We start from the raw sequence: 14,886 nt of genomic DNA on the forward strand, positions 1-14,886 counted from the left end.
TGCATTATTGTTGTACCATTTCTCAACATTTTCCTTTGAATTAAATTTGCAGCTATTCATGTTGAACTGAAGAGTACCCAGTCCTCAAGGCAACACCACGTCATATGATCATCATCATTAGAGCGATGTTGACCCAAATCTAATTCTACATGCAAAGAGTTAGATCACTCCGATCCACAAAGATCAACTTGCCGCAAACTCGGCCTAACTAGTTTTAGACCCTGGCTTCTGCATTAAGTGTACGAACACATGAAAACGAACATAGCTGACCTGTCTAGTGGCCACTTGGAGCGCGTACATGCTTTTATTTTTTGTTTCATTTTCTATCCGCTCCACAAGCAGCTCTACCAATGGGGTTGAAAAAGCTAATGAGCATGTTCGCTGGTTAATTTCTGGGCTGATAAGTCCGGTTGTGCTGGTTTGTTATGAGAGGAAAACACTGTTGACTGGCTGATAAGTCCTGGCTGAAATCAATAAGCGAACTAGGCTCAATATTTTCAGTTTTATTTGGCATTCACCTTTTGTGAGACAAGATTTTAAGGAACGTCGTTTGAAGAGTTGTTTTATTTTAGCTAGTTTGGTAAAAAAAAACAACTCTAAATAACTTTAGAGAAGCTAAGCCAAAATGGGCGGTTGCTCACGTAAAAGATTTATGTAAGGAAAGAAAGTCTGGTCGAGCGATTCTGCTGCTTGAGAGCGGGTAACAAAAAGATACTGGTGGGGTTTTTTTTTCCTGGTCGCCACGATTGACTAACAAAGGAAGATAGCGCTGCAGACAGTTCTCAAAGCCCACGTATTCTGCTCACTGACGTGTGCTGTATTGCGGCGGAATATACATCGGCCTCGTTCGGTTCGCTGAAATTTGGCTGAAATTGGTTGAAAAATACTGTTCTTGCTGAAATGTTGTGATAGAAAAATAATGTTCCGGTTGAAAAAAAGAAGCCGAATAAATCAGATTTAAGGTAAGCCGAACGGGCCGAACTCTGGAACGGTGGATTGAAAATGACGTGGGATCATGAGATCCATTTGGATGGCCCTGAACAAGCATCTAGACTACTGTACGGTTGTTCAGCTGCCTCTGATGCATTGCATTGCATGCGTAAACGACGGGTAACAGGTGTCCAAACAACACACCACACTCCGGACCGTGCATAGGAAAAGGCGGCAGGAGACGACGACGCTCGACGCGGATAGGGCCGCGCGTTTCCGCCTCTTCTTTCCTGCGGCCTGCGGGAAAAGAAAAGCCAGTGGTATACGTTTCCTGATTAATTTGAAGGACTTAGCGTAGCACGTACGAGCCACTACGGTGGTGTACCGGTGGCATGTTCACGTCTCGGCCCTTTTTTGAGACCACAAGGCTGGCTCGGCTCATTCGTTCGTTTAAAACAAACGCTCAAAATTTACAGCATCTGATAGAGTAGATGCAAGTATGCAACAAGGGAAACGTTGCTGGAAGATCGGGAGAGCAACCTACTCACTAGCTCTAGCCAACCATGAGAGCCACCTCAATAGGCCAATACGGCAATACCACTACGACTTCAGTACATAAAAAAAAACGAAAATAAAATAATAGCACCATTAAATCATAAACTAAATCTTAAAAAAATATAAGCACATGTGAAGTCGGGATTATTTGACGTCCTACGTTTCACGTTAACATGATACATAATATTGTCTCCTTTTTTTTCAAAAAGGCTAATATAATAAACCAGGGGCATCGGCTTAATAAAAATAGCTAAAATGGCTAATATACTAACCCAGTGGCTTAATAAAATTGCTCCTAGAAATCTACTGATTTTCAAAGGTGGTTGACATAAAAAAATCAACCTATAAAAATATTTTAGGCATTTTTTATGTTAACCGTCTCTGAAAGTAAGTGTGTTTAGTGTTCATTTTTAAACCAAAGAACTGTTGGATCATTAATTGTTTTCTATTTTTTAAAAGAAATTCCAAACTGTAGATTACTTTAAAATTGTTTTAAAACCAATTAATTTGCTAAAATTATTTTAAAATTTTAAAATTTAAATTTCCAACCAGAGAACATAAAAATGTAAATTTGGGCCCTTAAACAAACTCAAATAAAAATCATGGCAACTACAAAGTTTTAGATATTGTCAAGCTCTATAGTTTTTACATAAAGTTTGTATTCATCTAACTATATTTGAAGAAAATATGAATTATTTGTTCATTAGATTTTTCCAGGGCTGATGACATAAGAAACCGTTGCTACCTAAATACAAATAATATGACAATTTAAGACATATTTGTAAGAAAAAACGTATGCAGTATCTATGGCATGAATAAGTGTCATAAATATACTTTTATAATATATCTATTTAGTGCCACAAATGTTAATATTATTTTTATAAAATTTAATTAAACCTTTGATAGTTGACAGAACTAGAATTTTATTGGTAAATACACCACATCGACCTGTCCCTTTTCTGGAACCAACCAATTTTGTGACGCAAACATCCTCAGTTCAGTGCTAATCAGCAAGAGAGGCTATGTTCAACCATTGGGAACCAAATCGGTAAGATAGCTCCCGGACCGCCCTGGCCTCTCGCTTCGCACGGCTCCGTGCCAACTCCGCCGCCCGAGGCCAGCTCCGCTTCCCCCCTCCACGTTCGGACCATTCTCTTCCACTCGGCTACCCACGCCGTTCGGATGACTCAGCTTCGTCTATTCCGCACCGTTTCGCGCCCCCCTCTTCCACGCCGCTTGGATGACTCCCCACCTCTTCCACACCGGCGCCGCGCAGCCTATGCCTCCTCCCCACATCGACGCTGCCACAGCTCTCGTGCTAGTTGTCTCTTCCTCAGCTCAATAACCCTACATCCAGATCTACTTTTGCAACACTCAGATGAAACAATTGCTACATACGACTGAAAGATGAAACATTTAGAACATACATTTGCAACATAGCCATTGCAACACGTGCAATATCCAGATAAAACACTTGCAACACGTGTCTGAAACAAATGAAATATTTTGAACAAACTCTTGCAACATATGTATAACCATTATAACATGTGTAACACCCGAAAACTACCATTGTGACATCCATATAAAACATCCGAAACATATCTCTGAAATATCTGAAACACTTCAAACATGTGTTTTGCAACATAGGGAAGGCCGAGGCCAGTCGATTCCAGGCGTCGGGGTGAGAGCCAGCGGCACGCGAGCTCCACCAGCACCAGCGGCGGTGCGCGAGCACCACCATCGTCAACACCACTAACACAGGCCTTGGCTCAGTTGGGCAGGCGGCGCACGCGATGGGTAGGAGTAGGCTTCGCGTGCGACAGGAGGGAGGGATCGAGGCGGAGTTTGGCGACAGCAGCGAGCGCGGAGTGGGACAGGGGCGCCCAGCGCGTGACGTGGATTTAGGCGCGTGGTGAACAGCGCAGGTGAGCGGCACCCGTGGCGTATCATTTGGGTAGTTTGTTTCACTGAAATTTGGCTTATGCTAAAAAGTAAGTAGTGTTGCAGAATAGGGCAATTATCAGAACAAAATACTCCAGCGGTCCCACCGCTTGACTTTCTCGCATGATACAGTACTATGTATGCCGGTGGACGAGTAGCCGCCCATGAGTTGGCCACTGCCGCAGTTGAATCCAAGAACCCAAAACAAAAGAAACAAAAAGGCGAGGCTACAGGGCACGTTTGCCAAATTTGGCCAAAATTGTTTCAGGTGTAGCCATGTAGGGTCACCCTCTCCTGTTCACACTTCCCACTTTCGTAGCCGTTAGAAAGCGTCCGATTCGCATCGCCAGCGCCGCCGCTGCCGTGGGTACTCCGACCCCCCATCCACAGCAACCGCCCGCGCAAACGCAATGGGTCAGGTCAAGTTAAAGGCCCTCTCGCTCTCGAGCGCGGAGAACGTCGTGACGACATCCTAGGCGGATGAAAACGGGACAAGAAATTCCCGTACCGACCGACACCGTATACCGCATTAACTGACCGCATACCGTTTTGCAGGAAAAACAGGAAACATGAAACCGACACCGTATTTTAGGCAGGAACCTGGAACGGAATCAGTTAAGGAATTTTCCGACCGTATTCATGGTTCCCAGTATTCGGGCAGGAAAATTTCCGACGGTATTCCCGTATCTTGTAACCTAAACCTCATATTCAGCCCACTGATTGATGCAGCCCACGAAACCTCCCGCTCCCCCGCGCCACAGTCCTAGCCCACTCTCGTCCGCTACTCCCTCCCGTCCGTCCCAAAAACGGCAGCCAAACCCTATCCGCTATCCCCGAGTCCTCGACTCGACGACTCCCATCCCGTGTGGCACCGCCTCCACCCCTCTGCGAGAGCGAGACTGACCGGCTGCCCCTGGCGACTACGAGCGGCTGAACGCTGCGCGCCTGCGCCGCTACCCCTGGCCGGCCCTAGCCGCTGTCGCCCCTAGCCGGCCGGACTCCCGCAGCCCCGCCTCCACCTCGGCCCGGCGTGCGCCAGCCAGCCTCCTCCCATCCTCTGGCCCCTGCCGGCCTCCTCTCCGTCCTTCGGCCCCTAGCCGCATCAGCTGTTAGCGGTCTGCATCAACGAATAAAGGTCAGGTGTTGTTCTGGCCGGAAAGTGGTTCACCCATGATGAGACACCGGAGGGGGGCCTTCAATAGTTGGATTGACCTGCCGCTGGTTGCTGATCAGCGTGTGTCGGTGTAGCGCTACCTACCTGTTACCATCTACTGCATGTGAGGCTGCACTGATTTTTTTGTCATGATGCAAGTCGCAGCCGACGATGGATTCAGAACTGAAAACTGATTGGTGGCGTCTCCCTCCACATAGCTATATTGCTGCATTAGCCGCATCTGGACTAGAACAAGGATGCCAGAAATGGTAAGCTGTGAGACTGACCGGGTGTGTGCAACAAACTGGTAGATTCTGAAGAAGTAGATGTCAATGATTTTTATTTCTAAACATGGAGGGGAAGTCAATGTCAGCGTGGGTTCACGGGATGAGGCAAGACGATATCGATATACAGTAGTTGCTAAGTTTTGGTTTCAGTCATCAATTCTGATCCTTCATGGTGCAACAATATAACAACGCTCCAGGATGTTATGAACTTGTCCACTTGTTTGCATATGGTTGCTATCGTTGCATCAAGCTCATTGTTTTAAGTGGTTACATATATTGATGTTCCTGTTTAGTGTTACCGCTTCCCGATCGTAATCGACACGTTTCCGTTCGAAATATTCCGTTCTCGATATTTCGTAATACCGGTTTTGTTTTTCCATTCAGCCTTCCCGTTTCCGTTTCCGGCAAAAAAAATTCAGGAGCGAAAATGGTTGACATTTTCCCAACCTGACCGTTTTCATCGTTCCTGGCCGATAAACAAAGCAAAGGCAAGCAAACCTGCCCAGCGCGCTGCGCAATCGCCGCCCTCCTGCCCTCGCCCAACGGCAACGAATCTGCCTGGCTTCCAGCAGCCTCACCCGCTCATCACTTCATCAATCATCAGTCATCACAGCCCGCCAGGCCGCCAGCATCAGATTCCCTACTAAACCCTCTTGTTGCGGTTTCTATTCTATCAGTCCAGATAATCACTCGCATTATTTTCCCACTACTCGGAGGCCGGACCGCCGAAGGCCGGAGCCAATCAGTTCCATTCACCTTTCCTCCCCACCACCAGCGAATGATTTTGATGGAGTTGCAGTTTTCCGGACTGTGGTGGTAACTACTCCTATTCTTTCCCACCACCACCAGCAGCTTCTCTGCAATTTTACCCCTCACAAAGAGTCCCCAAAGTCCTCTCTCCTCCAACCTCCTGCCAACGGCACGCCTGTGTGTCACCGGAGGCGGTCCCACTTCCCCTGTCTTCTTGCTCACGCCGCTTGCGGTTCTCCTCCTCACGGCTCCATCTCCGGATCCTTGAGTTTGGATAGAACTGGAGACACAATAGAGGAGCGCGCAGTTTCCCTTCCCCTCCCAACAAGGTTTTCCTGGGTTCTTGCCTGTGAGCTCTGCGGAATTGAGAATTCTGACAGGAACCGGCTTGGAGGAAGGAATGATCGAGAGGATTTTGGTTAAATAGAAACCTTTCGGTGGTTAAGAATTGGGAGCTTTGGAGGAAAATTCGAGTCTTTGGGCTCTAGGTTGGTCGGGACGAGCCGAGGAAGTTGCCAATGGAGCCGCCGACTGGGTTCTGGACCTCGCTGTTGAGCTTCCTCAAGTTCTTGCCCTACTTCTGCGGCCTCCTCATCCTTGGGTTCATCAAAGGTGACTTGTTGTTCTGTCTCTTTTCTCTCTGCTCATTTCAATCCACGCATTTAGTTCGAATTGGTGGTAAAATGGGAGGGCTGTGACCAACAACCCTCGTGCAACCTCTGCCTTGAACAGGATGCCTCTCTTGATTTCCCGTTTTGCTCGTACAGGGCTGCTTGATTCAGAGTTTCCTCCCTGTTCTTGGAGAAATTAGTTAGGACCATTTAATGATTGGTGGGCTGTCCTAATTTCTGTTAGGCTCTTCTTTGACTTGAACCAAACGTTCACAGTGCGGCAGGATAAGTTTAAATAATTGCCGCGTGTTGATTTTAATGCCTGATTCTGTCTTGGAAATTTCCAGACCGGGTTTCATTAGAACAAGAACTTGTTGGGAGCTAGTCTCTGAAAATGTCCCTTTACCTGTTTTGTGTAAGAATTATCGAATTCCTCATGTTAGGTTTCAGTAACTCAGCCCAATGTCTTTGGTCTCTTGACTGCTTGTTTATGAATGAAAATTCAGTTATTTATTCATGTACTGCGGTTAGAATTGCAAGTATCTGCAATCGAAAAGTTAATGCAATTTTGGAGATGGAATGATGGAACGACATATTACTACAAAAAACAATGATGGAATGACACATGGTATACGATACGCAATCCTCATTTCACAATATTTGATTGAATTGTCAGGTGTTTTGTTGTGCCCTTGGGCATGTCTGATTATGGCAATTGGAATATCTGCACTAATCCTGGGCTTATGGCCTATGCACCTGATTTGGACATACTATTGCATTATCAGGTACATGTCCTGCAGTTCCATTTTTGGCAACTTCACATTAAATTACTAACGGAAAGTGCTCACATTTTGTTTCCTCCATTTTCTTGAGGCAGAACCAAGCTGGTGGGACCTGTAGTAAAGCTTCTGCTTCTTATTGCTGCTACTGCAGTGTTGATCGTATGGTTGACAATTGGCATCCCGGGAAGTGTATTTGCTGGACTAGTATATGGTTTTCTAGCACCCATAATGGCTACATTTGATGCAGTTGGAGAAGGCAAAGAAAAGCCATTTGTTCATTGTTTTGTGGTAAGTTTTCCTTTGTATGAGTTGTTTATGCTTTATCTCTGCGGTCGTTTGTTAGCATATCTTTTACACTTTGCTTAGCTTGCTATTCTGAACTTCAGGATGGAACATGGAGTACTATCACTAGAAGCTGTACAGTAGTCAGGGACGTAAAAGATTTGCTTTTCCACTCCTATTTTTCAATTATGGATGACCTTCGTCTTCAGAAACCTCCTGACGGGGAGCCATATGAGATAAGGTCTGCATTCTGTTCGCTGTTTATATCTTTCACCTTTACACCTCAAGACCATAGACTTTTGTTGTTACTTTTTCCTCTCTTCTCCTTTTAGCGTTAGGCCTTTAGCTTTAATGTGAAAGAATCACTCTTTATGCTTGACTTGAGATAACATTTGCAAGAAAGCATGCATTCAGACATTCATTTTGAATAATATAGTCCACTGACAGTGCTTTGCATTGAGATGGCACTTTTCTGATTATTTTTCATCTGAAGAACAATGTACAATAAACTGACATATATGACTTTCTTTTTCCCAGATTGCTTGATATTCCCGGTGCACTAATAGCGGCCGCATTTGGGCTTCTACTTGATGGAATAATGTTTACATTAATTGCCTTCTATAAATGCCCTGTGATGCTTTTCAAAGGATGGAAACGACTGATTCAGGATATGATTGGGAGAGAAGGGCCTTTTCTGGAGACGGCTTGTGTGCCATTTGCTGGTCTTTCTATTCTTCTTTGGCCATTTGCTGTAGTAGGAGCTGTTCTGGCATCCATACTCTCCAGTGTCCCTTTAGGTGCTTATGGTGCAGTTGTAGCTTATCAGGTATGGTAAAATCCCCCCTTTTTTCAGTGCACTGATGACAGACAGTGCATACTTTCATCACATCATTTGTTGAGCAAGCATTGCCACCTTATGATGAAGTATCAGCTCATTTAACCTGTTGCTGTTGAAGTCATGGAGCTTGATCTTGTTCATGTCTCAGGAATCCTCCTTTATCATGGGACTTGCCTATGTGTTCTCGTCAGTGTCTATATTTGATGAATACACGAACGATGTTCTCGACATGGCACCTGGTTCTTGTTTTCCAAGGTAAATTAATACTGAATGTCTTTGGTTGCTATGGTAAAACAATTCAAAATGCCTGGTGCTGACTTTTGAAATCTATAGATTTAAATATCGGAAGGGCAAAGGTGAGTCTTCACACGGACATAGTGCTCCGTTATCCAGACCAGCCTCATTCGACAGGGAGAAGCAAGAAGGGAAAAGACCTCCATCTCGTGTTACTTCATTTAAGAACAGCATTGATGAGTTCAATCCATTCAAGGTGATTCTTTTCTCCTAAAATAGTCAGGCTGCATTACCATTGCTTATTGGCAATTCAAATTCTGTAGACCTTCACTTTCTGTACAGTCCAATCAGTATAGTACATGCTTAGAATAGGGTATTCACTGTGCAAATAAATTTTCAATAAAATGTTTCTGTTCTGGTAGTAATAATATGTGAACATATGAAGTCAGGGCATTATATAACTGAATGATACCGTTATGCAGTTGCTGGACCACCTATTTGCCGAATGCAGGAACCAGGGGGAGGCTTTGGTTAACAAAGGGTTGATAACAATGAAAGACATTGAAGAAACGAAGTCTGGAAAAGTTGGCAGCGGTGTTCTTAATGTTGGTCTACCAGCATATGTTATCCTTAATGCACTCCTTCGGTCTGCAAAAGCTGATTCTGTCGGGCTAATCTTAAGTACGTGCACAACAAAATTAGGTCTTCTTCCATTTTAACTGTTGTTATGAGTAGTTGTAGGGGTTTTTTTCGGGTTTTTATGACTCTAGCTTGACTTGCTTTGGAAAAAAAAATGCAGGTGGCGGCTCTGAGATTACATCTGACAATAGACCTAAAAATACCATCTTTGATTGGTTCTTTGACCCGCTTATGGTTATAAAGGAACAAATCAAAGCTGAGAACCTTACTGAAGAAGAGGAAGAATATCTGAAAATGCGAGTACTGTTGTCTGGTGATCCCAGTCGCCTAAAAGGTTCTCTGCCTCATGTTCCATCCTTGACCGAGCGTAAAAAGGCAGATATAGACGCATTCTCTCGCAGGTATCTCCTCCGTCCTCCCCTTCAGCCTTTATTTTGATGGAGGATGCAAACAGGGACGTTTACTAATCGATATTTTCACTCTGCTGCTGCCGCAAGATTGCAAGGAATCACAAAGTCGATATCTAGATATCCTACAGCAAAGCGCCGCTTCGACGTCCTTGTGAAGGGGCTCTTGTCAGAGCTCGAGAATACGATGGGTGGCAGCCAATCTGGCAATGGATCCCAGTCCCAGGCGCAGAGGCTGCGAAACTCGGTAGCCCGGATGCTCAGCCAGAAATCCATGGGCAAGACGGCCAGCATCAGGGATGAAGACCCAGAAGCGCAGATGACAAGATTGTCTCGCACCCCATGATAGTTTGTAGTTTGACGATGCGGTATGGTGTGGCTGGAACGTGTTAGCGTAGAGAAGCTTTCACATGCCATTCCAGTTTTGTACAAAAGAGTAGATGCTGCGGCTTGAACTGATTCTAACCATCGTCTTCAACTCATGTATACAGTTCCCAAAAAAAAACTCATGTATGGTTTGCATATTTTAGGTACTACATATCGTATATGCAATGTTTTTGTTGAAAGAGTAAATATATAACTACATATGTATCGTATATGCAATGTTTTTGTTGAAAGAGTAAATATATAGTACTCACATGGAGTCGTTGAATACATAGCCAAAGTAATAAAAAAACACCGAAAATACGCAATCCACAACAGCTAACGCTAGTTGATGAAGGCGGGGCACCGGCGAAGATGATGTAGAGAAGGGTAGAACTCGTTGTAGCCCTGGGACGTGGGAGGCTACAAGTCCCATTTGAGATGAATTATTTGTCACACAAGATCTGATCAGTCAGGACTCCGCAGGATTTTAAACGTCTTCCGGTGAACTGAACATTACTACCAGAAATTGAACGGATCCATGACTCATGGATGAGAAACTAAGAATGCATATCGTTCTTACATACATATATATAGCTGGTAAGCTGTATCATGAACATCATCGATTCATCCTCAGGCAGAACACAGTTTAAGCCCGACAAAAGAAGGAACTGCGTATGGTGTATGGCCATAACCGACAAAAATGCCATCAACAACATCACGCAGTTGGGCATGTGCTTTAGACAACTTATGGGAGGTTCGGCTACAACTCTTGTAAAGCCCATCATCAGCTTTGGGGCTCGCCTGAAACCTGCACCGTATCAGGTGGTCAGGTGGATAATGGCAAAAGGTTGAAGCAGGGTCAGTGCTTCTCTTCATTATTACCATGTTCAGCCCCAAAGGCCATCCGTGGGCTGGCTATCAGGCACGATTTTTTTTTAATTTTAACACTTTTTGAAACTAATTTTAAATTTAACACGGTCGGTTTTTTTTAACTAACACTTTTGGCCGCGTCTATTGTCGTAGCGCGGCCAACGCCATGCATGGTGGCGCGGCAGAGGTATGACGTGGCGACGACCGGAATCGCTGACCACTGACGGGGCAGGGCCTGCCACGCCATCGACCTTGGCGCGGCAGTAACGCGCCTTGATCCGTGGCGCGGCAGAGCCGAATAAAACCCCGCGGCCAGTCCCGCCTGCCCGAGCAGCAAGCCCGCCTTGCCGCCGCGCCCGCCGCCCGCCCGGCGGTACCTGGACGGTTTAATCGGAACGCGTCGCGCCGATAGTGGGAGTTATTTTAAGTATTGCTTGACGTAAAATCAATAGTGGATTTGTTTCTGTCTTTTGTTGAATTAGTTTCACGGCAGAATACAGAATTTGATAAGGCAATGATTTTTTTTTCATCTTTCATAATACGGTTAACCACCATGTTAACTAATCGATTTGAAACAAATATTTTTTAAGGGAACTTATTTCTTGGGCTTTTTGGCCCCATATTGTAGGATCGGCGGCGACACGACCATGGACCCCGGCTTCCTCGACCCCTCGCACAAGACGCCGGCCACTGGCGTCGAGATACGGTGGGACTGTCGGTTCCCGAACTAGTTGCTACTTAATCTCGCTGGCAGTGCTGCCGCGACGCATAGAAACGAATATAAAGCAAATAAATGAAGTCCGTGCGCAAGTTGACAAGCTGCCACATAACATTTTCATTGGTTTGACATAAGTTTGACATAACATAACCAAATAACCCCGTAAGTTTCGGACACCAATATTCGTTTGACCTAACAAACTAAGACCAGGAGTGTAAGGATCCCTCGGACGCCTCTGCCTCTTCGGATTTGTTGGCAACACATTAGGAGTGTAGCCAACGTCGGTATGGTCACGTCGACGGTGCGTACGGCTCGTACCCTGCAAGTATATGATACGCACGATTACTTATAATTCTTTATGATCGTTAGTTTATGGAGCATACGTATTTAAAGAAACTACCTTTGTTAGTACATGTGAGGCTCCTTGGGTACCAAGCGGGGCACCACCTAGCTGAGACATGCCGATCTCGTACTGCGGCTAATCGTCCAACTGATCGTGATGTCTGTGGAAGCCCGGGGGGTCGTCGTCGTCGTCCTCGTCATCCTTGGTTGTAGGGTCCTTCCCAGCGTTATGATGTGGTGGTGTACGCACCGCGGAAGTAGCATCTGTCATTGGCTGAGAAGAGTCGGCTGGTATCCTCAAAGAGGCTAAAGACATGCCACCCGACCGCACCGGGAGTGGCGGTTCCTCATAAGGAGTGTCCATACAGCTCAGCTTCTGAGCTAGCTTCTAGCAGCTCAGCTTCTGAGCTAGCTTCCTGCAGCTCTTCTTCACCTTCTGCATAAATAGACGTTAAAGTTAGTGTATTTTCCAAACGCATATACACTAAAAAATATTTTTGGAACGGACAAGTTTATGTTTACCTCCACAAAAGCCTCGAGAACGCCTGGCCCCCTGCCCTCTAGACTCGTGAAGCCGAAACGTTGCTTCGTTGGACAGCCTTAACAATTGTGTCGCCTGGATACAGAAACGCGGTTGGACAGTTTTAGTACACATACTTAATACCAAAAGGATAACAAATTGTACCATTCAAGTATCTTCCACGTATCTTTGAAGCGGGGCTCTCTGTAGCTGTGTGTCCTCCCTAGTGGTAACGTGTACACATCTTTGATGACATTTTCCTCTGAGTCCTCGTCAATCGCCTCCTCAGTGTACGAGGGCTTGATATGTGTCCTCATAGACCTGTGAAGCCACCACAGGTACTCGTCGAAGGTGTGCTGGTCGTGTGGAGGACCCGCATGGACCGGATGTCGTACCCTGTTCTGCCACAAATGAATGTACGCGCTGTGTGTCACGCGTCAATCCTTGGTCTTATACCTCTTTCTGTAGTCATACCTGCAACAAAACGATGTTAGTTGTACCACGCACATCTCTGAATTATAGCTTTGTTATTAATCGATAACACACCCGTGCAATTCTTGGTTGGTGGAGTAAAGCGGTGGTGGACAGCCTATCATTCTTCCAAACTATTTGCAGACCCTGATGGGCAAGTGAATCTCGACCACATGGAAGAAAATAAGAGAGACGTTGCAGCGATACTCGTCTGACTCGTCCCTAGTGACAGGACTGAGATAGTACTGGAGCTCCGGAGCATCCCAAGGACACCAATGCACCTAAATTTTCGTAATTGAGTTAGGTTGTGATATAGTATACATCGAACAAGACACAGGTATGATAGTAAAGAGAGCGTAACCTAGTGCTGTGTTAGGATGTCGAGACCGTCTGTGTACTCCCTATATTTGCGCCTCGCATTCCCTCTAACTAACTCTGCTTCCGTCCAGATATACAGAGCTGTAGGGAGTGTATCCTGCCCGTTCTATCACTGCATTGAACACAATAATGAATTAGCCATTAATAATCTTATCATATGTAACTGCCTCAAAAAATATAGTGAACCGAAGTACTTACCGGTAAACTATTATTAAGGGGCCTTCCAACAGGCCATCGTTTCCAACACCAAACCTGAAGTAGGTAGGAGCAACCCCTAAGGTTCGCATATCCTGAGGTGCGACGACAAGCAACACATAGTTATCGATACGTCCATGCTAGGACTGCGCTGCCCCAGCTGTACGTCGCTATGTTCTTCCACGGCTGGCGTAGTATGTCAAGGAAGATTCAGCTGATGGTGTTGCCCGAGGCGTCTGGGAAGAGGAAAGCACAAAGAAAGTGTTAGAGCCACACTTGAGTGAACCTGTCGATTTGAGCCTCTTCATCATATGGGTCCAAGTAATCAAAGCGCTCTGTGATCAAAGACGATGAAACACCGGAAGTTTTTCTAAAATTGACCAAAGAAAATGAGACCCGATGGTTGTAGGAAAGCAATGCAAGTATTAAATAGGCTTGAATTACTCACTTATTTTTCTTGGAAGCCTCGTCATCCGGTGGAAGAAAGCCAGTAAACTGAGCCACCAGCTCCTTCGAGTGATCGTTGTCAACTATCCCTGTCACTAGAAGTCTCCCTAACCGAAGGCTTAAAATAGCCTTCACGTCCTGCATGGTCAAGGTCATCTCGCCACAAGGTAGGTGGAACGTGTGGGTCTCAGGCCTCCACCTATTATAAGAATAGAACGACGGTTAGTTACCTCAAATTTGTTACAAGAAAATTTACATACAAAGAATGCACTTGTACCTATCTACAGCTACAGTAAGTAGTGCTAGGTCAAGGGGCAGAAAACCGTGGTTGACAATACGGACAAGATCGAGAAAGCCGGCACGCCGTATGTACGGCGCATAACGCTCGTCCCACTGGTATGCCCTGGTGTGCGTGCGGGGCCTCAAAGTAGGCAAGACCACCTCTGCGTCGTTGTCACTCAAGATGTGTGCTCGGTGCTGGTCGTCGTACTCCAACTCAAAAATGGGGTACAACGGGTGCTGCGTGGGAGGGGCCATCCTATTACAAATTGATAAACAAAGCGTTAGAGTATTCAAATTAACAAAATTCAAATTAACATTATGTAGCATTGTAAAATTTGAACTACTTATTATGCAATATAAAAGCACATATATATATTCAAAGTAAAATTAACAGACATATCACGCACTAGTAACATAAACAACTTCACTAGGAATATAAGCATTTGACGAAACTTCATGAAGTTATCAAAATCGACGTATCACGCACTAGTAAGTACCGACATTTATAAACTAGTATCTATACCCAAAATCTCTAACTAAATAACTAACTATAAACTAAATAATAAATACCTAATCAATCCCTAAATCCAAAATCCTAACCTTAAACCTAAAAACTACATACGTAAATCACAAATAAATTCACTAACCTAACTATCATAAATCAATAACAATCATAAAACTCTAACTATCCTATATTACTAATTATCCTAAATCACTAATTATCCTAAAACAATAATAATCAAAATAACATAAAATCGGCCTTGACGCGCCGGCGTTCGTGGCGCGGCCGCGTGCGGGCGCTGGCGGCGGGCGGGCGGGCAGGGGTGCGTGCGGGGGGGGGGGGGGGCTCGCTCGCGATATTTATTTGGCCCAGCCGCGCCAAGATCA

The 14,886-nt window shown here is 45.3% G+C and overlaps 1 protein-coding gene and 2 long non-coding RNA genes across 3 annotated transcripts; 1 reads left to right on the forward strand and 2 right to left on the reverse strand.

Moving 5' to 3' along the window:
* Positions 1-5,496: 5,496 nt before the first annotated feature.
* On the forward strand, positions 5,497-10,004 carry LOC136493158 (uncharacterized membrane protein At3g27390-like). The gene is made up of 10 exons (XM_066489207.1): positions 5,497-6,228; positions 6,904-7,012; positions 7,105-7,297; positions 7,396-7,532; positions 7,829-8,117; positions 8,278-8,384; positions 8,463-8,619; positions 8,846-9,044; positions 9,163-9,403; positions 9,500-10,004. The coding sequence occupies exons 1-10, from the start codon at positions 6,135-6,137 to the stop codon at positions 9,753-9,755; spliced, it is 1,782 nt and encodes a 593-aa protein (XP_066345304.1). The 5' UTR covers positions 5,497-6,134; the 3' UTR covers positions 9,756-10,004.
* A 1,535-nt stretch (positions 10,005-11,539) lies between these two features.
* On the reverse strand, positions 11,540-12,673 carry LOC136490905 (uncharacterized). The gene is made up of 3 exons (XR_010767905.1): positions 12,228-12,673; positions 11,764-12,141; positions 11,540-11,682 (listed from the first exon to the last, which is right to left on the reverse strand). It is a non-coding gene; the product is annotated as an uncharacterized lncRNA (long non-coding RNA).
* Positions 12,674-12,780: 107 nt separating this feature from the next.
* LOC136490906 (uncharacterized) lies at positions 12,781-13,599 on the reverse strand. Its single transcript, XR_010767906.1, has 3 exons — positions 13,273-13,599; positions 13,058-13,186; positions 12,781-12,977 (listed from the first exon to the last, which is right to left on the reverse strand). It is a non-coding gene; the product is annotated as an uncharacterized lncRNA (long non-coding RNA).
* Positions 13,600-14,886: the final 1,287 nt, after the last annotated feature.

This window comes from Miscanthus floridulus, chromosome 11, assembly GCF_019320115.1.
Source record: "Miscanthus floridulus cultivar M001 chromosome 11, ASM1932011v1, whole genome shotgun sequence".
NCBI classification, from domain to species: domain Eukaryota; kingdom Viridiplantae; phylum Streptophyta; class Magnoliopsida; order Poales; family Poaceae; genus Miscanthus; species Miscanthus floridulus.